Source organism: Salarias fasciatus, chromosome 16 (genome assembly GCF_902148845.1).
Source record: "Salarias fasciatus chromosome 16, fSalaFa1.1, whole genome shotgun sequence".
Taxonomy (NCBI): domain Eukaryota; kingdom Metazoa; phylum Chordata; class Actinopteri; order Blenniiformes; family Blenniidae; genus Salarias; species Salarias fasciatus.
In genome coordinates this window covers 1,510,022-1,535,122 of record NC_043760.1, presented here as the reverse complement: position 1 = coordinate 1,535,122, position 25,101 = coordinate 1,510,022, and the positions used below count along the sequence as shown (strand labels likewise).

The window sequence follows — 25,101 nt, the reverse complement described above, 5'->3', positions numbered from 1 at the left end:
GTCGCTGTGGATCTGATGTTGATCAGCAGGGTGCATCCAGATGAGACGCTGCGAGGACCACCAGCTGGATCTGCCTGGTCAGGTCTGAGATGAGCTCGGCCTTCAGCAGATCTGCTGATCTTAGTGAGGTTAGAGGCATTTCCACAGCTGGCTCTCCACGGCTTTAGTTTGGAAGCTTCATTATGAGATATTTGCTCAAAGTTTGACTTTGTAACTTCCACACCGCACTTTTTTCTCTCTCTTTTGCCAAATTGATATTTATTAGCTGTAATGTTACGTTTGGCTCTCGGAGGAGGCGGATGCTTTTTCCTATTGCTCTCCTTTTGCCCCCCCCCCCCCCGACCGGAGCACCAAAGAAGAGGGAGGCCCCCCCCCCCCGGTGTGTCTCCGCTGCAGCGAGTTCCTTGTATGGTCAACTGTACTTGGCAATAAAGTCTGATTGTGATTGTGGTTTGATAACAAACCCTAAAGCGAGCCAGTGGAGACAGACGGACTCCAGCTGATCCTTCAGGGTCTGAATCAGGATGAACCGTTCTGGCCGGACTGGTAGAGCAACGCCAATAACCTGGAAACTTAAACTTGAAATGATTTCTTTATTGTGGCTCAGGGTGTAAATGACTGAAATGTGCCACGCAGTCGGTACTGAAAACTGCAACAATTTCAACACAAACACTACTTGGGGATACTTTCTGGTGTGAAATACAGTGAAATGTCCCAAAAGCCTCTGCTGGGACCTTCACAGGGGGACCTGGCCTTCATGGCAGCACGGCTGACGTCTCAGCTGGAGTCTCACCGATGTGTTGAGACGCTGACGGTTTGCTCGCTGCAGCTGGGACTGCAGCCGTCAGCAGTTTTGGCCCTGGGGCGTTCTGTGACACCCCCGCCTGAAGTATGAACAACCCTCATGTCGATACGTCAGTTTGCACCTGATGCTATTTCTACAAACTGGCTAAAGCATGCAAACTGAATGAGGATCTCGGGAGATGTAACTAAAAGAGTGTTTACAACTAAAACTCATGCTCCATATAATCCTCTGTAACCTTCACAAAGTCATGTTTCTGAACCAAATACGAGTTTTCCACACTCACCACTTTCTGCTTCTGCTTTCCTGGAAAAGATAAATCAAAGATCAGGTTAGTTTTCACTCAGTCGCAGCTGAAAATGTGGTTCAACTGATGTTTCTGTGTAGAAGTGCTGAATCATCACAGCGGGAAAGACGACGGACACGGACTCAGGAGAACATGGACAACATGGACCGGTGGAACCAACCTGCAGCGTTGGGGTTTGGCTTGAAGGTGCCGGACACCATTTCTCCCAGACTGGAGGAGGAGTTCGCGCTGGACTTACTCCTGCGTCGGAGAGGGTCAAAAGAAAAAGTCTCAGTTTCAACGCCGCCAGTCAAACACAGCGCGGCAGTCGGAGAACAGACGGGCGGAACGTTCTCCTGCTCCACATCCACTGCAGCTTCACTCTGTTTGGTGTTACTTCCTGCTCGTCTGGCGCCGCTGTGCTCTCATTCCGTCTCCGTTTCTACAATCAGGACATTTTTTTCTTTCTTTATGTGGATTTATTCATACATTCTGCACCTTTTGCTCTTCTATGTGTTTTCCTGCTACGTCTTCCTCTGAACATTTACTGCAACATTCTGAACATTTCATCTGCGCTGTTCAAACTCTGAAACTTTTATCTCTTTTTGCACTTTTAGTACAACTTTCAGCAGCTTTTATGTGTATTTAGGAGCAATTGTTCCAGTTTTCTTTTCACTTCATGTGATTTATGCACATTTCTTCATTTCAGTCATTTTGTATATTTAGTGCAACTTAATAATCTTATTTCTCTTTCTGCACATTTACCACAAATTTATGCCCATTTTATTTTTTGTTTTATGGTGATTTTGTATATTTCAGCATATTGAGTGTAACTTTCTGCTGTTTTTTCCCTTTTATGTTTCTTTATACTTTATACACTGCTCATGCTATGTCTTACACACTTTCTTCCTATTTCATGTATTTTTGTTGCACAAAATTAGCGTCTTTGTGCTCATTTTTTATGTCGCTGCACATCAGATGCTACGTTTTGCTAAACCAGCGATCAGGTTTGATAAATCAAGTAAACTGAAATTCTTTTTATTTTTTAGCGTGAAGTTTGTGGTTTATGTTAATCAATACTGACTTCCACGTGTCAGGAACACGATATGAAGGAAAAAGCGAAGCTTTTCGTTTCAGCTTCGACACAATAATAGTTTTTTTTTGCCACAGAAACAGAAGAAGAAAACGACTCCAGGTGTTTTCTGCTCCCAGCAGTGAAAGTGAGAAAAGACGAGAACAGTCGCTTCAAACACATCGTCCCATCTGACGGAAAATTCTGTGGTGGCTGCGAGCCAGGCACACCTCTGAGAGGCCGGACCACACACACACACACACACACACACACACACACGCACACGCACACGCACGCGCGCACACACACACACACACACACACACACACACACACACACACACACACACACACACACACACACACACACACACACACACACACACACACACACACACACACACACACACACACACACACACACACACACTTGGCTGCCATCCCCCTGACGTCCTGCTTATCTGCTCCAGCCTGCTCTCATCCCTGAAGAGCAGCTCTCGTCAGCTCAGACCGAGCCCTCCACGGCTCGCCGCCGCCGCCGCCGCCCCCTTTCATCTCAGCCCTCGTCCTGCGCTCACCCGTGGAAGCGTCCTCTCTTTTGTTCCTGCTGCAGCCGGATGTTCTCCAGTTTCAGCGGACTGGGGATGAAGCCGATGTCGCAGCCTTCCTTCACCAGGCGGCCGATCCACCAGTCGTTGTTGTACTTCTGCAAAAACAGCAGATCTGGGATCAGTTCAGCTGAAACAATCAGATCTTTAAGACTCCGAATCCCTTCTGAGAGGATTCCTCTGTAAACCAGAAGCTGTGATCCAGTCACAGGACACTCTGAGGATGGAGTCTGACGGATCCAGGTTCAGGATTATGGACCACGTCTCCATGACTGATCTCATCAGGAGGTTTATGTACAACACAAAATGCGATTCACTAACTTCAGAAAGTTGCATTTTTTATGAGTTTTGGTAAAGTTAGAATCACTTCAGTCTTCAGCAAAGAAGCTGTGGTGGGAAGCATTTCCTCTGCTGGCCCCGCGGGACTCTTATGAGCAGAACCATCAGGAAATAGGTTCTGTGTTCTCTGTACCTCAAACTTTGTGACCAGTCGTTCTCTGTGTTCCTTTTACTAAATTCAGATTTCGTGGCCGTAACCCTCTGATATGTGCTTTTGTTTTAAGGTCCGTCTGCACGAAAGTCCGCGTTCTGCAGTGTTAATGTTCAGAACACTGTTCTGTGTGTGTGTGTGTGTGTGTGTGTGTGTGTGTGTGTGTGTTTCATTACAGAAAGACCAACAGCCCCCACTCCTGTTCCTTCTGTTTCCGTGGAAACGGACGTTGTTTCTGAAAGTTGTAAATGTAAAAACTCTTGAAACGCCGTGGTGTAAACTCTGAGCAGTGAGCAGAACCGAAAGCTTCTGTTGGTTTGTGATTAATTTATGGGAAATCAACACACACACACACACACACACACACGGCACCACCTGTCGCTCGGACAGGAAGTGCAGCTCACCTCTTTGATGTGCAGGAAGTCCTTGGCATCGAAGGAGACGGCGGTCCCGGCCACGGGGACGTCCTCGTCCAGGGCGCCGCAGTAACTGACGTTGGTCCGAACGGCAAACGCCACCGCTTTAGTCTGGAAGAGCGAAGACACACACACACACACACACACACACACACACACACACACACACACACACACACACACACACACACACACACACACACACACACACACACACACACACACACACACACACACACACACACACACACACACAGGCCATGAAGCAGCGAGCGAGTGAGATGCTTCCTGAGGCCGGGCCCCCTGGGCCGGGCCGGTGAAGCCCACCTTGGCTCTGTCCAGCTGGACGGCGGCCTGCTGCTCCCGCTCCTGCCGGCCGCCCTCCTTCTCCTCCTCCAGAGACACGTCTGAGTCCGACGGTCGGCTCGTGTAGGAGTCCGCTGAGCCCTGGAGACCCCGGAGGGAGCAGAGGGAGAAACGCCCGGTTAGCCAGAGGAGCGCCGGGCGCCGGGCCGAACACACAGAGGAAGAACAGGTCCCGTGTAAACCCTCCGACTCAGCAGCAAAACCACTTCTGCTGTCTGGTTCCTACTGGGAGAGACTTGAAACATGCAGGACCGGACCTGGAGGACCGGACCTGGAGGACCGGACCTGGAGGACCGGACCTGGAGGACCAGGACCTGGAGGACCGCACCTGGAGGACCAGACCTGGAGGACCGGACCTGGAGGACCAGGACCTGGAGGACCGGACCTGGAGGACCGGACCTGGAGGACCGGACCTGGAGGACCAGACCTGGAGGACCGGACCTGGAGGACCGGACCTGGAGGACCAGGACCTGGAGGACCGGACCTGGAGGACCGGACCTGGAGGACCAGACCTGGAGGACCAGGACCTGGAGGATCGGCTGGCAGAAAAACGACGGACAGCAGAAAAAAAAACATTAAAAATTAAAAGCTATTCTGAACAGGGGGGTTTTGAGTTCCTTCTTGAAGGTGGGGGGGTCGGAGCAGTCACGGAGAGGTGGGGGCAGTGAGTTCCAGAGGGTGGGGGCAGCGATGGAGGAGGCTCTGTCTCCCCAGGTTGGGAGCCTGGTCCGTCCCGGCAGGGACAGCAGGCGAGACGGAGAGTGGAGGTGGAGCAGGTCTGAGAGGGAGGGAGGGGGCAGATGATGGAGAGCTCTGAAGGTGATCAGGAGGAGTTGAAGTGGAGCGCTGGGGGACGGGGAGCCGGTGGAGCCGGTGGAGGACCGGGGGGGTGTGTTGACGGAGCGGGTGTGGGTGAGGAGGCGGGCAGCGGAGTTCTGAATGTACTGGAGTTTATTGAGGGTTCTGGATGGAGAACCGTAGAGACGCTGCTGCAGTCGTGGATTCTGGAAGTGATGAAAGCCTGGATTAAAGTTTCAGCAGCAGAGAAGGAGAGTGATGGGCGGAGTCAGAGACTGATGGGCGGAGTCAGAGACTGATGGGCGGAGTCAGAGACTGGGCTGTGGAGGAGGAGCAGCGGTCGATGTGACGAACTGTTGACGATGGGAGAGGGACGACTGGAACCAGGACGGAGTGGCGCCGGTGATGAGGGTGGATTTGAGGCGAGACAGGAGGACGGAGTGGCTGATGGTGTGGAAGGCTGCAGTGAGGTCCAGGAGGACGAGGACGCTGAGATGGGCGGAGTCAGAGGAGAGGAGGAGATCACTGGTGGTTTTTAATAGAGCTGTTTCAGCTGTTCGTCCGATCAGATCAAACAGAAAACACAGGAAGAAGGTGCAATCTCTCGGTGCGAGGGTGAAATTCAGCCCACTTTCAGCCTCGTCTTAGTAAATTCACCCAGCAGCAGGTCACACTGGACCCACTGAGGAGGGAGAACATGCAAACCACATTCTTCAGAGGGTCGGTCCAGCAGAGACAGGAGGGGGAACAGAAAGTGGGGCTGACGTACATCAGATAACCTCGGGGGAACAGGAACGGGAAAACAATTCCTTGATATCCGTCTCAAAAGATCCACTGAACTATACATTTTGAATTTGGATTAAAAAAATAAATGATGTATCATTTGTTTTTTTTCAGAAATGCCAAACTTTTCTGAAATGAGAATGAAAATAAAACCGACGCCTTTTGGCGTGGTGCAGTGGTGCAGTGAGTGCAGAATGAAGCTGCCGGGTCAGACGGGATCAACGCCGCGGTCAGCGATCCGTTCAGAGCCTTCATCCAAACAACTGCTGTTTACTGCCTCGTTACAAACCAAGACCCGAGCCGAAGGAGAAACCACTGCATCCCAGCACGGGACACGTCAACCTGCTCTGAGCTTGGATCTTTACAAACGGCTGGGTGTGAAAAACCGCCAAAGGAAAAACTGATTTTTGGTGTTTAGAATCAAGAATGTGGAACAAAACATCAGTTACATTTGCTTTTTAGTCCATCACTGCCTTTATGTCCCAGATCCCATCAGCAAACAGATCTGAAGCGATACAGCAGATTTCATTCACAGGCTGAGCCACGAAGCACAAAAACGGTAAACAAAGGGAAGTGATGCTGTGTGACGTGTGATCCTCACGCCAATGAACACACACACACACACACACACACACACACACACACACACACACACACACACACACACACACACACACACACACACACACACACACACACACACACGCCATGTTTTCACACCTTCATGAAACTTCAATACCTCAGCCTGACCTGAACTGCGGTAACCATGGAAACCACTGTGGAACCTTGAAACTCGTATTAACCTGAGATCTGAATCATCTTCCTCGGAGACACGGTGGTTTCGGTCTCCGGGTCCGCGGAGAGGAGCCCGATCAGACCTGGACTCACTGAACCGGGCCTCTGCCCCGGAACCAGCATAACAGCATGTTCAGGCCCACCATACACTAGTAGTTCTCCACCTCTAATCAGTGACGTTCCCCCATGAACCCAGCGTCCTCTAACCAGAGCGAAGTGCTTCTGGCGGGAAAAGAGATCAATAAAATGCAGCTCTGGCAAAAAAAATCGCTCATTTGAAGAGATGATTCTTGAAATATTTTGAAAAAAAAACTAAAAACTAAAACAGGTAATGATACAGTTGTAAAAAAAGATTTCCACACACTGAATCCTCAGGGGGTCCTTGACATTCCTCCAAAGACCCCCACAGGGACACATGCCGCCCTTTGAGAACCCCACGCTGATGTGGAGAGACGTGTCTCCATGCCGCCATCTTCTGGATCTCGTGCACGAAAGTCTGCGCTCTGATGCCGTGCACGCGCATCTGGTGCTTCATGACGGGTTCCACTGATCCATGAGGTCAGAGGTCAGAGGTCAGAGGTCAGTCCGCCGTGTGAAGGGAGCGAGCGCTCGGACGAAGACTCACAGTTCACTCCAAGACGCACGGATGGAGAGAAAGAACGACTGAAATGACGTTTTGATGACTGATCACATGTTAAAAGCTCATAAAGGTGAAGTGCTCATGATCCATGAGAGCAACGCTGGAACACGGAGCGATGCTCGCTCGCTCGCTCACACACACACACACACACACACACACACACACACACACACACACACACACACACACACACACACACACACTGACCTCTACACACACTTCATGGCTCCGATCACACAACACTTCTCGTGAAAACACCACATTTCGGCCTTTTCCTTTCAGAACACTGAAGGAGAACCCCGGCAGAGGAATCCGCGCTGATGAGAAACTTTGGTCTGAAAATGATGAAAATCTTTATTTCCAGGAGATTTTCAGAGGAAATCTAAACCAAACTTCCCTGAAGCGTCCTGACCTCAGCCATCAGCTCCGTCCTGAACCTGTGTGTGTCCGTGTGTTTTAGACACACAGCAGTGTGTTTGAGACTGACACACAGGTTGAGCACGGACACATGCACGTGCACGTGCACGTGCTCACTCAGCTGTTGGTTGGTCACTATCTCAGAGAGTCAAGTGTTCAGTCTGGAGTCCGTCCAGCCACACTCCAGCCTTATCGCTTCAGACGCCAAAGCGCGGCCGTCTTTACCTCCTTCCTGAGCCCCCCCCCCCCTCCTCGCTGCTGCCCCCCCCCTCCTCGCTGCTGCCCCCCCCCCCTCGCCGCTGACCCCCCCAGCTTCCAGTTGAAAGCATTCCCTCCCAAGCGCTCGGCCAGCAGGTCAGAGGTTAACAGTCCTGTGAAGAAGCTTCCAGCGCCCCCCCCCCACCCCCACCCCCCCCCCCCCCCCCCCCACCCCACCCCCCCCACCTGGCTCATTGTATTTCTCATAATAGCTCTCATGAAGGTGAGTCACGCAGTGAATACACACCGCTGTACGCTGTAGTAAAGGCTTTACATAATGGGAGATGTTGACTCAGAGCCACGCCGGAACGTTTTATTCTTCTAAATCCTGAAAGTCTGGTGTGACTGCCGCCGCCGCCGCCGCCGCCGCCGCCGCCGCCGCTCACCTGGAACCATCCCCGCCTCCACCTCGGGCCGACTGTTTACATGACGCATTAAACCTTCCTCTGCTGGGCCTCCAGCGCCAGGGACATGCTGAGCCTCGGTTTGTTTCTGTAGTTTTCTGGAGTTGTTTTTGAATTTGGACAGATTTTCCGGTGTCTCTCTGCCGTGCTGATCCACTCCGGCTGCTCTGAGTGACGAGAAATGAAACTGACTACAGTTACTATCATCTTCATTACTGCTGATAACCTCACATCAACGTCTTCGGACTGCAGGAGGAAGCCAGAGCATGAGGAGGAAAAACAAACAGGAAGAACATGCAAACTGCACACAGTGTTTTCACATGGTGTTTTCATTCAGAATTGGTTTATTCTGAAAAAAGTAATTCTGAATTCTATTCCTGAATTTGGTGTTTTCATGGGAAAAGTGAAGGATTAAATCCTCTTTAACTCTGGAGGCTGTGAAGCGTTCTGATTGGACAGGGCACCATACTATATTCTAACATGCGAGTGTCGACCTTGCTGTTTTAATCATTTCCCATGATGCTACTGCAGTAATTTAAACTGTAATTTCCGATATCGATGGTCTTCAGCGGTGTGCAGACTCTTTTTTTCTACCAGCATTGCAATCAATTTGTGAAAAACAAAAAAAAAAAAGATGTACGACGAGGCCGTTAACTGCCAGACGATGTCCCTGCACTGCCTCACTGTGAGACACTGTCTCATAAAACCCAGAGGAAATGAGTCTGCAGGTCGTTACGGGACGCCTTCACCTCCAGACGCGTCACCGGAGGAAAGTCAGAGCGAAGCCTCGACGCCACGAGAGCCGATAGCAGACCAGCAGCAGGAGGAGGAGGAGGAGGAGGAGGAGGAGGACACGTCTGTGAGCAGGAAGACAGGCGTCCAACAGGGGACATGAAAACTAATGAAGGTCAGGAGAAGAGGACATGAGGACACGAGGACATGAGGAGTGACTGATTCTGAGAGCGTTAGTCGGGCTGTAAACAGAACTACTTCTGCCAAACTGCCACCATCTCTGAAACACCGGGCTCTTTGAATCGGTGCACCAGTCAGAGTGACTTTACTATATGATTAAAGACGCACGCACGCACGCACACACACACACGCACACGCACACACACACACACACACACACACACACACACACACACACACACACACTATTTGTAGTCACGATCGCCTAAAACCGAGGCACTATCAAGACCTGAGAGCATCAACACGAAAACATAAAGTTGTTTTTTTCCCGTCTACCATGAGCAGAAGAGCAGAAGCTCGTCACTGGTTCAGCTGCTGAGGAGAAATAGGAGATTGTTTTTAACTATCTGCAGCCTCTAAAGGGACACCGTTTTTTTTAAGTTTTATGTGCTCACTTATAAGTTTTAAGCGAGAGTGTGAACTTGTTCTACGTGCACACGAGAAGGTAAAACGTGCTCGCTCAACACTTTTAACTGAGCAGTAAACTTAATCAGGAAGAACACGGATCTGTTGGCTTGATATTCACAGATTCAGACTTTCGGTCTCTAGAACTCTTAAAGTTCTAGTAATGATATTGATCCCTCTGTGCTGACGGTGAAACGGGAAACATGTCGTCAACAATACAGAGATGACCTTCTTCAGTTCAGCAGAACCAAGTCCTGCTGCTCCTCAGTCTGATTTCACCCGATCTGTTGACGACCCTCCTCCTTTCATAACTCTGACAAGGCTCCTATGGTGGGATATACACTGATACACATCTTCTTCTCAGCAGTCCACCGAACCTGTTCACTCTCTGGTGAGTAACTCGGTGGTGAAGGACATCTCAGACACACCGATACAGCCTGTAACTGTCAGCGACCGTGACCTGTCACTAATACTAATAACAGTCACGAATACAACAGTCACCCCACATATCTGACGACAGAGATTCACCACTGCTCAAGGTTTCATTACTTTCTGTATAAAACAGAGGACAATCTCCTCTACTCTCACCAACATTCTTTAGGATGATTGAGAAGATGGAGTCTTCTACTCTCCCACCACACGAGAGCTGCACAAACATGAGTCTTCTATCAAAATCAAACAAAGATCCCACTCTCCCATCCAGCTGTCGCCCAACATCACCAATCAGTGCAGATCTCAAATAATCAGAAACACATCAGCAAGCAGAGCAGAAAACAATACATCAGTACTACGGCTACACTACAGGAATCTGGATTCAGAGCCAATCACCTCTCCTCAATCAAGATATGGTACAACTCACCCAGCGTCTATGCCAAAACCAAAGATCAAACGTCAAGCTTCAGTCTTGAAAGAGACACCAGGCAGGGCTGTCCACTCTCTCTCTCTGTTTGCAGCTTCCACAGAACCGCTGGCAGCAGTCATGAGACAGAACAGTAAAATACAGAGAAAAAACAAACAGCAAACGTGGCTCACTGAATCCGCCTCTATGCTGATGATGTGTTTCTCTTCCTGACAGACGAACAGATTCTCCTCCACCTCAGAATACTCAAAAACTGGAACAAATCGCTGGTCATGCCTGTTAACTCCATTTTTCAGCATCCACTCAAGGCCCTGCTAAAACCATGGAACATCAAATCCCTCGATGAACGTCTCTGTCACACTGTCACAGTTAGTACATCCAAACTACACCCGCTTGTTACAACAATAGAAGAAGACCTCTCTGGATGGAGAAACTTCCAAAGATGGCAAAACAAAGGAAGAAGAAACTTAGAAGGGCTCGTATCCAACAACTCACTTATTCATTTTCATGGAATCAAAGCAGCTACTGAACGAGCATCAACTGAAGTCGGTACAGCTGATCTGACTCCACCTCCGATCGGACGGTTTTTCAGCTCCAGCCAGAGCAGAGACGTGGTTTGGTGCTGAAACTGTCACCTCCACACACAGCAGGCATGAATAATGCATTGTTTGTGACACTGCTTATAAAACAAACTGAGAAAACAAAGGAGTGTGTGAATCATCAAAAGAAAAGTGTGTTCACTCAGATTTGAATGGGTTTTTGGTTAAATTCCATGGTTTCTAATTCAGAGGATTTGTCTGGATTGACTCAAACTTTCCATGGCTTTATGAGTAAAACTGACCCTGGTGAAACAAAACCACGACCGCTGGCTCTTTTATTCTCTGACACATCCAACCAAAACAACACCTCCAAACAGCAAACTTGTAAAGAAATGCCTCAGTTTTTAGAGGAAGATCTTCACTGCACCGCAGATCAGCACCTCGGACCAGGACTTCTGATACAACGGCTCAAATCTGCTCCTCATCACCGACTCTCACAGCCTCTGAATCAACTTCTGAAAAGTCACACGTCTTTAGTTTTAAATTCATCTGATCTGCACTAAATTCACAGTATAACTAAAAAGGATAAATTAAAGGAATACTCCGGAGATTTTGGACCTACGCCCAATCCCTGTCATTTACAAAGTGAGATAAGCTCATAAATACCTTTTTTGTATCTGTGTGTCCAGTGGCTGATTCCCAGCTATTAGCATCGTAGTTAGCTTAGCTCAACTGCTGGAGGTGAAGAGGAGACAGAGCCGGACTGACGAAACTGGACAAAATCCTCCTTCCAGGGGTCCAGGGGACGGCGTATTAGCACGTGAAGTAAATCCAAATGGTTCTAAAACATTTTAAAAGATGTGTTTTCTTTTCAATCCGTTAAAATAACGTTTTGATACACACAGATCTGCACAAGCTTAGTGCACTGCAGAAGGATATACCAGAGCACAGCGGCTGAGTCTATGGCTGCTACTGCTGTGCTCCGGTATATCCTTCCGCGGAGCGCTGCCATGCGCAGGTCCGTGTATCAAAACGTTATTTTAAAGGATTGAAAAAAAACCCCACATTTTTTAAAATGTTTTATAACCATTCGGATTTCCTTCACGTGCTAATACGCCGTCCCCTGGACCACTGGAAGGAGGATTTTGTCCAGTTTCGTCGGTCCGGCTCTGTTTCCTCTTCACCACCAGCAGTTGAGCTAAGCGAACTACGATGCTAACAGCTGGGAGCCAGCCACTGGAGGAACAGGCACAAAAAAGGTATTTATGAGCTTATCTCACTTTGTACATGATAGGGATAGGGCGTGGGTCCAAAATCTTCGGAGTATTCCTTTAAATGTGTCTAAATTCCCTCATATCGTTGTTGTACATCTGCTCAGTAGAGATTTTAGCCATTTGGTCATGACTATGATATTCTTCTGGTCATCACCGCGGTTCATTCCTGTCCAGATAGATGACTGAGTCCTAAACGGTCCACAGTACAACATCCTTTCACTGTCTTCCCGCAGCAACCATAGAAATTTGGTGAATTTGTCATAAGAAGCTAGAGAGAGAAAAAAGCCAGTTATTACAACTATTAAACAGTTATTACTCAGGAAGAAGGTGCAAACTCTGCATCGTGCCTAAACATAAAGGTTCAGTAAGCCCCCCCACCCCCCAGCTGACTCCAGTGGAGGTCGAGCTCCTTCAAATCAGCCTGAAAACAAGCAAAGTCGGTCCGGCGTTCCCGTTAAACGCTGCTGGTCTTGGAGGAGCTGCCAGAGTGGCAGGTGGAGGGTCTTGACAGCTTTTGCCTCAGTGGGATTCCCACAACCCTCCACCCCCTCCCTCCACCCCCCCCCCCCCACCTCCTTCCACCTGGCAGCAACTCCTTCATTTTCTGCCTTTATAAGCATTTCTCCATTCCTACACGTTTCTATCCAACAGCTCGCTCTGCCTGTCAGAAATCATGCTTGCCTGTGTGTGTGAGAGTGTGTGTGTGTGTGTGTGTGTGTGTGTGTGTGTGTGTGTGTGTGTGTGGTGATGGGAGACGGGGCGTTTTTCACGCCGATGGCCAGAGAGCGGGATCGTGACGGTTCCTCCCGGTGAGCATGCAGGCAGAGCATAGCGGGATGTGATGAGAGGAAGGCGGCAGACGGACCAGCGGCATCATGGGAATCAGAGAATCCTCAGGAGAGACGGTGAAGGAGGACTCTCCAGCGTCAGTCTCCACAGGGGACGAGACACCGGCTGACAGTAACGGGTGGCTGATGGGCACAGCCACAGCGCCCAGGTCTGTGATCACCCAGAACCCCCCCCCCCCCCCCCCCCACACACACACACACACACACACACACACACACACACACACACAGCAGCACGAGCGGCAGACGCCGCTCCACTCACCGCCTCCGAGTCTTCGAATCCATGCAGGTACAAGTTATCGTACATGGAGGAGGGAGAATCCGACCAGCTGCTCTTCGGCACAGAAAGCAGGGAGACGATCCACCTGCCTCAGGGGGGGTGGGGGGCGAGGGGGGCGGAGCCACACAGCCCACCAGCAGCCTGCTTCTCCACGTGAAGGTGGACCATTAAACACTCTCTCTCACACACTCACACACTCTCACACACAGCGGACGCTATCGCCTCCCAGTCCTGCGGGCGTCGGTTCCCATCCCCAGGCAGCCGACGAGCCCAGGAGCAGAGCGGCAGAGCAGACCTGGCGTCTCGTCTGCCGTCCAGCCTCACGTCACGCCGGCCAATCCCGTCGTCCGGCCGCGGCTCGTGACACAGGCGGGACGCAGCCTCCCCATTGGCTGACTGGATCCGTGATTCAGGAAGACAGGAGGAGAGGGAGGGGGTGGGGGGAGGGGGGGGGGGTCTGCAGCCCTCACAGCCTCAGGAACCAGCAGGCTGGGTGGATTCTGTGCACGGCGGCGTGCACAGTGATCTCCTGCACTCAACACCCCTTTTACAAAAGACCGGCATTTAATCTGAACATCAGCGGCGCAGAGGTGTGTGTGTGTGTGTGTGTGTGTGTGTGTGTGTGTGTGTGTGTGTGTGTGTGTGTGTGTGTGTGTGTGTGTGTGTGTGTGTTCACTCTGAACTGGAGGGTTTGAAGACTTTCTGATCTTTACTGGAGGTGAATTCGGTTATGAGGAGATTTTCATTTAAAGTCATTTAAAACAGAGTATTTCAGGTCAATGGAGGAAAATCCCGTCACTGAACTGACTGGCGGTGAGCCGGCGCTGAGGATGGAGTCGTGCTTCAACACCGTGACTGTCGCTGTGCAGTGATTTCTGCTGATACACACACATCAGAAACCCCTCTTAACAAAACACAGTACAGTCGCTCAGCCCCGCGGGAATCAAGCCAATTTTTCTTACTGTTAAATTCTGGGAGAAAATAGAGCAACAGCGCCCTCTGCTGGCTGTTCATCAGAGCTTCACTTAGAAAGACTGCGCCAGAAATAAAAGCACAACTGTACATCAGGTCCATCCCTGGCCGTGATGATGACTGGAATAAAACAGAAAACTCATCACACCCTTCAGCAGCCCAGTCCTCTGGAAATGAAGGAGACGGAGCTCAAATCAACTGTTCTTCGTTATTCATTCATGATAAATGATTTATCACTTATTTATAATTAAATGGCATTGTTCTGTATGAATTACAGAAAAGTTTATTTGAGGTTTGTCTTGTAGCTTCATATTATTATATTATATTATATTATATTATATTATATTATATCATATTATATTATATTATTTACAGATTGCATCCCTTGTGAGTGGATTTAAATATAGTGCAGACAGTCCTGCTGACTCTACGAGATAATTAAAGATTCAAACTACTCTATTAATCCAGAAAGGGACATTTTCACACGGAGGCAGCTTCACACTCTCTTCAGAAGCTGAGGAATACATTTAAATCACCTTGTTAAGAAAAGCTAATTATATGTCATCATGATTCTGTTGATTAGAAATGAGTTTCTCTTCCTTTCTGATGGTAAAATCTTTCCTTTGTCAGATTTTCAATACTTGCGTCAGTCTTTTCTTTGCCACTCTTATTATTATATTCTGTCTACTTTTTCATGTTCTCTTTGCTTATTTTGTCCTTTAATCACATTGTCGACTCTCCCCTGCATGGAGGCTGCTGTATAGAAACTCTTTCTGTTGGTGAATTTGCTGCGTTTGGTGCAGACGCTCCGTAAAACAACCGGCTCTCATTTTTCTTTGTTTTAAATCTCATCCTCAACAGAGTTTCTAAAAACAAACACAGAAAGGCCAGAAATAAAAAAATGGCAATGAATCACCGTAAAAAGGAGGATTCGTGCTCCGTCAGCCCAGCATCGAGGTAAAGTGGAGCTTCTGGGAGTTTGTTCCTTGTAAAAAGCATCGGCTGGGACTGACCTCTGACCTTTCCGGTTGTGATCAGGAGTTCAGTCAGAGACGAGAAAGCGCCGCTGACTCGTGGGAACATGGATTCTGAGATAATGGACGGCTCTGCTCTGGGGGTGAGGGGGAGAATTATGGCTGGATTTATGTGTAGGATTGAGGTCAAAGGTCGGCGCGGGGCAGATATCGTCACATGGGCAGGAGCGTCCGCCATGACGGGAAACAGACTCCTTCTCAAAGTCATTGGAATAAAAAAATTATGATGTTTATGAGTATTAAAAGCTTGGAAAAACCCGGAAAACATTTTCTATTCGGAGTGTTTCAGCTGCTTTTACTGCAGGTTTGAGTTTTGGCTTTTTCCAGAGCTGCGGGCGTCTCAGCTTATTTTGGAAAGAAAACGGTTTTTAAACAATATTTAACAATGTTAAACAACATTTCATGACCGGAGACACAAAAGCAAAGTCTGAGTCTAGAGTATCTGACAACGACTATATCAATCATCTACCAGGTCGTTTAATGCAAAAACGACCAACAGCACCCACTAGTGGACCCACAGCAAAACGGCAGTTTTCCTCATTTCTGCCGTGAGCTCACCGCTCCAGTAACTCACAACACGCCTCTTTTTTCTTGTTCTCAGCTGTTCCCCAGCGGCTCCACGGTCCCTGCAGGGGGCGCCACAGCCCGGGGTGTCACTGGGGGGGACGCCCACCGCCAAGTACTTGTGGAATTAAAAGCAGCGGCGTTCAGCCATGTGACCTACATGACGGGCGGATTAGCAGCGTGGAGTCTCCTCCTCACCACGGCAACGAGCTGCAGGCCGCGAGAACCAGGCTGAAGGCTTTTATTGTGACGTTGAAAAGGAAACAAAATCATTTATGAAGGGGGGGTTTGGATAAAGGCTCATATTCATTTTTCAATCCAGAATTAAACTTGTGACCCTGAATGTCAACGTTCGCCTGAGGTGACCTTAAAGGTCATTTTCAGGTCAGTCAGAGGACAAATTCCTGTTTTACGTCTCTCTCTAGCTCCACACTGGAAGGTGGTTCGAATCCTTCGTCCCCTTTATGGTGGAAAGCAGCCCAGACTCATGATGCTCCCTCCGCCGTGCTTCACGTCTGACCGCTGCGTGTTTCCCGGGTGGAGTCGATCAACAGCCCGTCACACACTGTCCTCTGCTTCAGGACGAGGCCAACATGTTGTGATTTAAAGGATCTGACTGACTGCAGCCGGAGTCTGAAACCTGCAGCTTCAACAAGCGACAAGAAGCTCAGGCTTCATCCTCCAGCTCACCGAAACCAAACTGACACATATCTCTGATATACGTCGCCGTTTCATCAGGCGTCGCACTTGTTTTCAGAGACAAAATATCAGTAAATAGAAGAAAGGGGCCCGCGGCTGTCGGAAGATAACAACCTGGAGTAAAACACTTCATAGAATCAAGAGCAGGCGGTAAAACTGCTGTGGCTTTTAAATAACAGGGCTCCTGGTCTGCCTGTGTGTGTGTGTGTGTGTGTGTGTGTGTGTGTGTGTGTGTGTGTGTGTGTGTGTGTGTGTGTGTGTGTGTGTGTGTGTGTCTGTGTGTGTGTCTGTGTGTGTGTTGGGGGGGTCGGGGGGCAATCTTGGCAAAGACTTGGTCATTTTAAGCTATTATAAATCATATTTGATGAATTGTAAAATTTTTACTGTAAAATTATACTTCTTGCAAAATTCCGGTCAAAAAAAAAAAGTGTCCCTGTCCCCGTCTGGGGGCAGGATGATCATTACAGAGTACTTTTGAATTCATTATTGTATTTTGCGCATAATGTGATTAATTGCGATTAATTGCAGAAAAAGTTTGCGATTAATCGCCTAGTCTTTAATCATAGTAGAAACACCATGACTGCTGCACCGATTCAAAAAGCGCGGCGTTCCCCTCGGACTGTGGTTCCTGATCAGGAACGAGCTGAAGCCAGACCTCACAGTGTTTCCTGATACCGTCCAAATGGACCCGGTGTCTGAAGGTCTTATCAGGTTATCATGAACACTTTATTTTCTAAAATGAGTTGAACCAGTTACAAAAGCCTACAGTAAATCAAAAGAAGTAAAGAAGCTAAATCTGTTCTTTTCCCTCAGCTGAATCCTTGGTGCTGCCGGCGCTTCAGGGAGGATTTCAACACACTGATGAGCAGAAAGGCTTCAAACGCCGGCGCAGCTCCGCCCTCTCCGTCCCTCCTGGAGACACGGCGGAGTTTCTGCGGCTCGGTTCCGTCGCCAGCCTTCGACGGACGCGGCGACAGTTGCTGTTTTCCTGCGCTGTGCCAGAACATCCAGTCATTCCTGATCACTCCTACACAGCCCTGCTCGCCGCCTCACCCGCCAAATTCCACCTTCCTCTCGTCTCCGTTTACTGGCCAATATTGAAAGTCGGAGACAAAACTCCGAATGGCCTGAAAACAAACATGAACGACCCCCGGCTGACGCCGAGTCGCAGGATTCCGGCTGGACGGACGGTTTCAGCCTGAGGCTGAGTGGAGGATGGAGGAGGTGTAGCTCGCTGCTCATCCAGCCTCTGGGCCTGGCCCCTGTTGTTGAAGGCTGGCCGTTGCCATGGATACGTGTGTGAATCAAAGCCGGCCCGCCGCTCCTCTTTCTCTCAACTGATGACGACCGCAGCGGCGGCGGCGGCGGCCACAGCGGGGGAGAGAGCCGCCGGGTCGCTACAGCGGGGGAGAGATGCCGGTTTTTTAAAAATCCGTCTCCTCTCCACCGGCTGATCGGTTCTCTGGTCTGAGTGTTCTGGGTTAATGTGAGTCACATGATCGCCGAGGGCTGATTTCACACGGAGGACGTTCAGCCACCAGCAGGGATGTCTGGAAGTCCGCGGCTCGCGGGCCATCCCCCGCTTAAAGAGGCGCCGCGTGAAACTGGCAGTACCCTCTGTTGGACATCAGGTGGCGATGCTGAGCTGTCGTTTCAAATGTTGCTCATGAGAAAAAGACCTCAGCGTCAACGAAAACTTAATTCACCCCGACGCTTCTTTGAATGACTCCATACACCATCTGGTGGTGCAAACCGGAACTGCAAGACTTTAAAACCACAGTTTCAGTGGAGATCAGTCCTGCTGATGGAGGAACGGCGTCCGCTGACTGAGACGCAACCAAACCATCGCATGTTAGGTCTTTACTTCCTGGATCTGCTCAATACAAGCGGCCAAAATGGCCAAAAGCGGCCTCTGTAGGGCGGCTGGGAGAGGGGGAGGGGCTACATCACCAGGGGAGGGGCTACGCCACCAGGGAGAGGGGTTATAGTCCCTGGGGGGAGGAGCTAGAGCTTCTCTTTCTTTTCCCTGTGTGAAGGTAATGCTGACAGATGAAACTCCGGTCTTCACTCTACAGTTCTGTGACCTTTGCCCTCACTCGACACACACCACAGTGAGCAAGGTGGCCTCCATGCAGCAGACCTGCGCAGCGGCGCCATCACGCGTCACGTCTGGGCATTACCTCTGACAGCTGTCCGGCGCCTTGTGAGGGCGGCGGCACGTGAAAAGCCTCCCGGCCGATCTGCTCTGATTCGGCCGACATCAGGTGTGGAGAAATGAGGAAGACGGCCAGTGACGGGCCCGCGGTTCCCCCGGCAACTCGCTGGCGGGAGGTCAGAGGCCACGCTCAGTCCCTCCTGTGATGTGGATCCTTCTGGGCGTCACGCAGGAAACCAATTAGCTGAACAGTGGAAGCAGCTGCGGCTAAACGGCCCTGCTGCCTCGCGTCACCCTGGTGAATTATTCAAATCTCCAGACGCCTCGGCAGCAGCTGAGCCGCCAAAGACCCGAGCCGATCGGAATCCAGGCCGCCGGGTCCCCGAAGGACGGCCGAGGCAGGAGGCGCTCGCGCTCCGGTCGCTGTGAGCGGCGGGAAGCGACGGATTCAGGTCAGAACCCGGCCGAGCGCAGCGCTCTGCAACAAACCAAGTCCTCAATGTGTTCAGCAGCCGAGAGCGATCGATACGCCTCAGACGCACAGATCCAAGCTCCCCTCAAAAAACTGCTTTAATGTGAATCGCAGCTGAAAACAGATCTCAGACGTTCTGTTGGATCAAACCTGCTTTTTTCTCCCAGAGTCACAAACAAACACCACGAGGCTGCTTTTAGATTTTAAATGATCTGGAAAAGAGTCCCTGAACGCCGCGGCACGGCTGAAGAGCCGCTTCAGGAAACAGAATCAGCTGACGGGGCCTGTAATGCACGCCTGCTCATGTTTTCCTTTATCAATCTGTTTTCATCACTTTCTTACTGATCATCTGTTGTAAAATACGATCCTTTAAAATATTTAAGTTTTGTGTATTTTGGTTCACTTTCAGCAAAGTAATGATATTTCAGAATAAAAGAATCACAGTGAAAGGATTTGTTTTTCGCTTTCAAATGTGAAAACAGGACCGTTACGACACAGAAACGTGCAAACGGCCCAAAAGATGTGGAGGAAAACACACGATACACACTTCAGCATCCATCCTCAGAAACATGGAACACAGAGTGAGAGTGGTGGGGTGAGAGCAGAGTGAGAGTGGTGGGGTGAGAGAGCAGAGAGAGAGTAGTGGGGTGAGAGAGCAGAGAGAGAGTGGTGGGGTGAGAGAGCAGAGTGAGAGAGTGTGTGGGGTGAGTCGGCCCCCACCTGTCTGAGGATGAAGCTGGTGGAGGTGGTGCTGCCGTCGGACCTCTTCAGGCGGCTCCGTCTGGAGTACGTCCCTCGGTTCGCCTGCACACACCCAAAACACACACTCACACAACAGTCCGCCTCACACTCAACAGCACCTTCCCACCGGCGGCTCCTGGTCCCCCAGGGGCCCCGGGCCCCCCCTGCAGCTGGCTCCTGTCCTGGTCCCCCGGGGCCCCCTGCAGCTGGCTCCTGTCCTGGTCCCCCGGGGCCCCCTGCAGCTGGCTCCTGTCCTGGTCCCCCGGGGCCCCCCTGCAGCTGGCTCCTGTCCTGGTCCCCCGGGGCCCCCTGCAGCTGGCTCCTGTCCTGGTCCCCCGGGGCCCCCTGCAGCTGGCTCCTGTCCTGGTCCCCCGGGGCCCCCCTGCAGCTGGCTCCTGTCCTGGTCCCCCGGGGCCCCCTGCAGCTGGCTCCTGTCCTGGTCCCCCGGGGCCCCCTGCAGCTGGCTCCTGTCCTGGTCCCCCGGGGCCCCCCTGCAGCTGGCTCCTGTCCTGGTCCCCCGGGGCCCCCTGCAGCTGGCTCCTGTCCTGGTCCCCCGGGGCCCCCTGCAGCTGGCTCCTGTCCTCGGTGCTGACCTGATTACAGAGCGGCCATCTTTAAACGCCGCTGCAGCAGAAGCTCTGGAGCGTCTCCGACCTGCTTCACACCGGAGGAGTGCGACGTTTCTGAAGCTGCTGCTGCAGCGGCGCTCTGGTGTCATCGTCACACATTTCTTGTTTCTAGAAAACTATTAGAATTAAAAATTTGACTCGTTTGTTTGAAGTAAATCACAGAATACATAATTATCCCGATTAAAAACAGTTTTTTCAGTTACATTGAAGACCTGCACTAAAAATCGATTAGTTTTATTAAGACTTTCACATTTTCCAAATCATTCTTATCATCTACCTCTAAAATGCAGCAGTTATTTTACAAGAAACATCCTGAGAGATTCTTTAACAGTGAAATTCTCCATTTTATAAATAATTCCACAATCCTATTGATTTAAACCTGCAAACTGAATTAAAAAAATATTAGCCTCACAGAAATTCACTGATAGCAACGTCAGTTGTGCCAAAACTAAATACCCAGCAGCGGCAGTATCTCTTCATTCCAGGGTATTTTTCATTTTGTTTTAAATGCACTGATCTTACATTAAACTCCGTCTCCACGGAGATGCAGCTGCACGTCTTTACAGCTTCACCCACTGCTCGGAATGAAACCCACATCTCCTGCTCTCCTTGGCCACCTGCTGCTGGCAGCCGTCCAGGGTTCCTGGACGTTTCGCTTCATTCTGCCGCAGGAAGCGTCATGAAAACGGCATGGTGCTGAAAATGCAGTTTCTTCAAAACATGCAGGGTGTTGGGGTTTGGCTCTGGAGCTCTGCGTGAAGCAATCCCCAAAAACACAAGAACGCACCGGAAATATTTCAAAATCAGAAGCAGGGCGGAAGGAGAGAAGTGGGATTTGACCTGCAACCTCAGCACAGCGGCTCTTCAGACCAAAGTGTGAGAAGAGCGACAGTGAGGATTCTGGTAATGCGACCCCTAGAGGACAAACCCAGAACAGCAGCTGCACTGACTGAAAATTTTCATTGTATTTTCACCCTTTATGAGGACCCGACTGAAGCTTCTTTTGGGCCAGTTTTGGCCCTGCAGACCAGATGTTTGACACCGTTCAACAAAAACACAGGAAAAATCTAGCATTTTGTGCATGAATGATATGAATATGATATAATGGTGTCAGTCTGAGGGTCGGTCCTGGATGAAAACCCTTCACGGAGCTCCGTTCATTGTGTTCACTGAGCAGCTCCTGGGTTCATGCTGTCATGCCTGTCATCCTCTCACAAACAGAGCAGAGTCAGGCGGAGCTCTCACTGCTCCTCCTAGAGCGTCTGAGAGCCTCCGGACCCTCAAGCCAGGTGGGATGGATTACTGAGCCTTTACTAGACAAACACAAATCTCAGATCTGAGGCATCGGATCTGATTTAATCCCTCAAAAATGAGGCGATCTGGAATCAAGACAGCAGCTGATTAACAGCTCTGACAACAGCTGATCAAATGTTCCACATTGAAGAAATAAATTACAAACAATGCAAACAGCTGAATCTGCAGCTCTCTCTCTTATATTGCGGTGTTTGTTTTTTATTGCACTACTTTAGTTTGCTACTGTGAGAGCAGCAGCTCTCCAGCTTCACTGCACATAATGATAATAAAGGCTTTTTTCCCTTCTAAATCACAAAAAATCTGCAAAAAAAAAAAAAAAAGAAAGCTGCTGTTTGACTTGCTGGGAAGTGATTTGCTTCCCGTCATGCATCATGAGATGAGGTCCCATCACAAGATGCTCAATAATTAAAAAGCCTATTTGGGAGCGGCAGTGGCTCATGTGCCAGGAATTGGAGGCTGCAGGTTCAATTCTCTCTGTCAAAGTGTCTTTAAGCAAGAAACTGAACACCAACCCGAGCTAGGCATTGCTGTGAAAGAATTTCCCTCTGAGATGAATAAAGTAGCTGTCCTGTCCTGTGGGGGGACCCTGGCTGCTGGAGCAGGAACGCCTGTTTCTCTCTCATTTTCTAAATGTCCCACATCAGTGTGACTTTCTGCGGTCCTCCTACCTGGAACACGGGCTTCTGCAGCCCGTCTCCTATCCCGTGGCGGGTGTAGATGTGCCGGGACATCTCCGCCAGCTCGTCGGTCCAGGGCGGCGGCTGCCGCTCGGCGCCGCTCCACTGCGGCGGCGGGGCCGGAGGCGGCTGCGGCTGCGGCTCCGGAGCCGGGCATGGGGGCGCAGGCTCCAGCTTTCACCCCGAAAAGAGGACGGAGAAAGAGAGAGGAGAGAGGAGGTCTGCCCGGACGATGCTCCGGCAGGATGTGAGCTCCGCCGCCCCCTCCCTCCACTGAGCCACCGCACCGGGTCGGACCGGGCTGCGTTCACTGACCGGCACAGAGCTCGGAATTTTCACCACTACCAATGCAATTTTGTTGTTGTTGTTGTTGTTGTTGTTGTTGTTGTTTTAAAAGCAAACCTATACAATTATCTGGTTTAATACAAACGTTTTGCAACAACTTTTTTCACATAGTTTTAATATCTATATTATTGTATTATGAATACTATAACCACGAGTGTCGTTGCTTTAGCCACTTTAGCCATCATCGCCTTTTTAGCCATTATAACCGGTTAATTTCATCATTTTAGCCGCTTGAGCTATTTTCTCTGCTGAAGCCGCTATAGCAACATTTTCCATTCTAAGAGTTTCAGCCGTTTTATGGAACAAATCAGGAAAGCTAAAACATAAACCGAGAAGCAGAAACCGACGGTTATTTTCATTCACTGGTCTCCTAAAACAACACAACAACACGACCGTAAAGCCACAGCGCCGCCTCGCGGTGACACTGAGCAGCACACTTTCTATTCAAACATTGCAATGAGAGTTATCTTAAAGGTGGAATACAACATTTTCTCGAAAAGACGAAGCCCCACGTCTGTTACTCACTTTTTGAACAACGCGCATGCGCCAGACCATCCGCCCGGCTCTCCTGCTCCTCCCAGAAAACGCGGAAGTGTACGAGCGCGATCTCCTCTTCTCCGGCGTGCACGGCTCTGTACAGTTTCTGCGATCCGCCTCGCTCATAAATAAAGCTTTTTTTTCCCGAAACAGCTACAGTTTCATTATGTCAGACTCGCCATCGGTAAGTACGAGCTCAGAAGCTCACCGGCTACATAAACACTCTGAATGCGCATGCGCAAAAGGGAGAAGCTGATTGGGCGCAAGCAGGTAGAACCGCCTTACGAAAGCAGCTCGTCAGAATGATTGACAAACAGACCCACCAATTATTTAGGTGATCCACCCGGAAATCAAAATGTTGTATTCCACCTTTAAATGAAGAGAAAAAAACACACTAAATACTTAGTTTTGTATTCTAAATATCTAATGGTCTCAATGCTGTTTCACAGCTACATTTTAGAAATATTTCATTGATTATTTATTCAATTTAGCTTCTGAAGAGAATTTCAGAAATCTTTCACTCCATTTACATAGATTTTCCCCAAGAATAGAATTCCCAATTTAATAAGCTGTTTAATAAGCTGTTGTTACTTTAATGTTATTTTCTATGAGCGTAGAAATAAATGATAATATTCACCAGTATTAATTTAGTCTGAGATCTATGTGCTTAAATCCAGCCACATTTTTTCTCTGTGTTTTCTGCGTTATCTCACCAGGACAAACAACAGATGATAAAATGTGAGCCATCCTGAGCAGAGCGAACCCCCCCGCTGAGCTTCTCCACACCACCTCTCAGCAGGCCTGTTCGGGAGCTTTACTGCCTATATGTCTAATGGAAGGTGTCCAAGCCAAAAACAGCCGCTGCCATTTAAAGGGAACAACAGGTTTCTCCTGGACTTCAGCCTCAGAGCAGCAGCAGCACAGAAGCTCTCTGAACAGAGATGAGCGGAAACTATAAAAAGAGTTTGATGAATAAATGATGTCTGCTGGGTGGGCTGGGTAATTGGCTTGTACATCTTGTGCAGCAGCTGATGAGTGCGGGGAATAGGAAAGGCTAATTACAGCACGCCCAGAGATACTATTTTAATCACGTCTTAATTGTGTGTGTGTAATTACTTAAACAGCTCCAGAGGAACTTTCATCCAGCCGTCTAACGCAGGGTCCCAGGGGTCCCGAGCAGACCCCACCTTCAGGATGAGGAACTGGAAACATCAGCTGCTTTTTCATTCATTCACTCTCACCGAATGAGAAAAACAAAAAAAAACAAACGACGACACAAATTCAAATGAAAGAAGGAAAAGAAGCAAACTAAACCACATGTCTATATATTATTAGTACTTCTGTTCTATAACAATATTGCCAATAGATAAGCTTTAAATAGAATAGAATAGAATAGAATATATTTGATTAATCACAGAGAGAAATTCTTTCAGGGTACTTTAGTTTAAACTTCTTAAAATGTGAATTTTCTTTGCAAGTTTGACTTTTGCTAAAATCACACCAACTGACTGTCAAAAATAACCACAAGTCAACAGAAAAGAAAAGTAAAAGAATTTCAAACAGCATCATTTCAGCATATTTTGGGTCACTTGAGTTACCGCGGCATGATGTCAGGATGAAATAATGTGTTTTTACATGATACAGTATATGT

General features: G+C 49.4%; 1 protein-coding gene across 2 annotated transcripts in view; it reads right to left on the bottom strand.

Annotated features, from left to right (window-relative positions):
• cacnb4a (calcium channel, voltage-dependent, beta 4a subunit) overlaps positions 1 to 22,714 on the bottom strand; it is a 31,483-nt gene extending 8,769 nt beyond the window's left edge. The window contains exons 1-7 of one of the 2 annotated variants that reach the window (XM_030112745.1): positions 22,560 to 22,714; positions 19,928 to 20,011; positions 4,001 to 4,120; positions 3,662 to 3,784; positions 2,738 to 2,865; positions 1,270 to 1,349; positions 1,089 to 1,108 (exon numbers count right to left, since the gene is read on the bottom strand). In XM_030112745.1, coding sequence (XP_029968605.1) covers positions 1,089 to 1,108; positions 1,270 to 1,349; positions 2,738 to 2,865; positions 3,662 to 3,784; positions 4,001 to 4,120; positions 19,928 to 20,011; positions 22,560 to 22,622 — 618 coding nt within the window. In that variant the 5' untranslated portion in view covers positions 22,623 to 22,714. Of the gene's footprint in view, positions 1 to 1,088; positions 1,109 to 1,269; positions 1,350 to 2,737; positions 2,866 to 3,661; positions 3,785 to 4,000; positions 4,121 to 13,293; positions 13,496 to 19,927; positions 20,012 to 22,559 lie in introns of those variants that run through there. The other variant, XM_030112747.1, reaches the window with a different exon arrangement.
• Between the last annotated feature and the right edge of the window lie 2,387 nt (positions 22,715 to 25,101).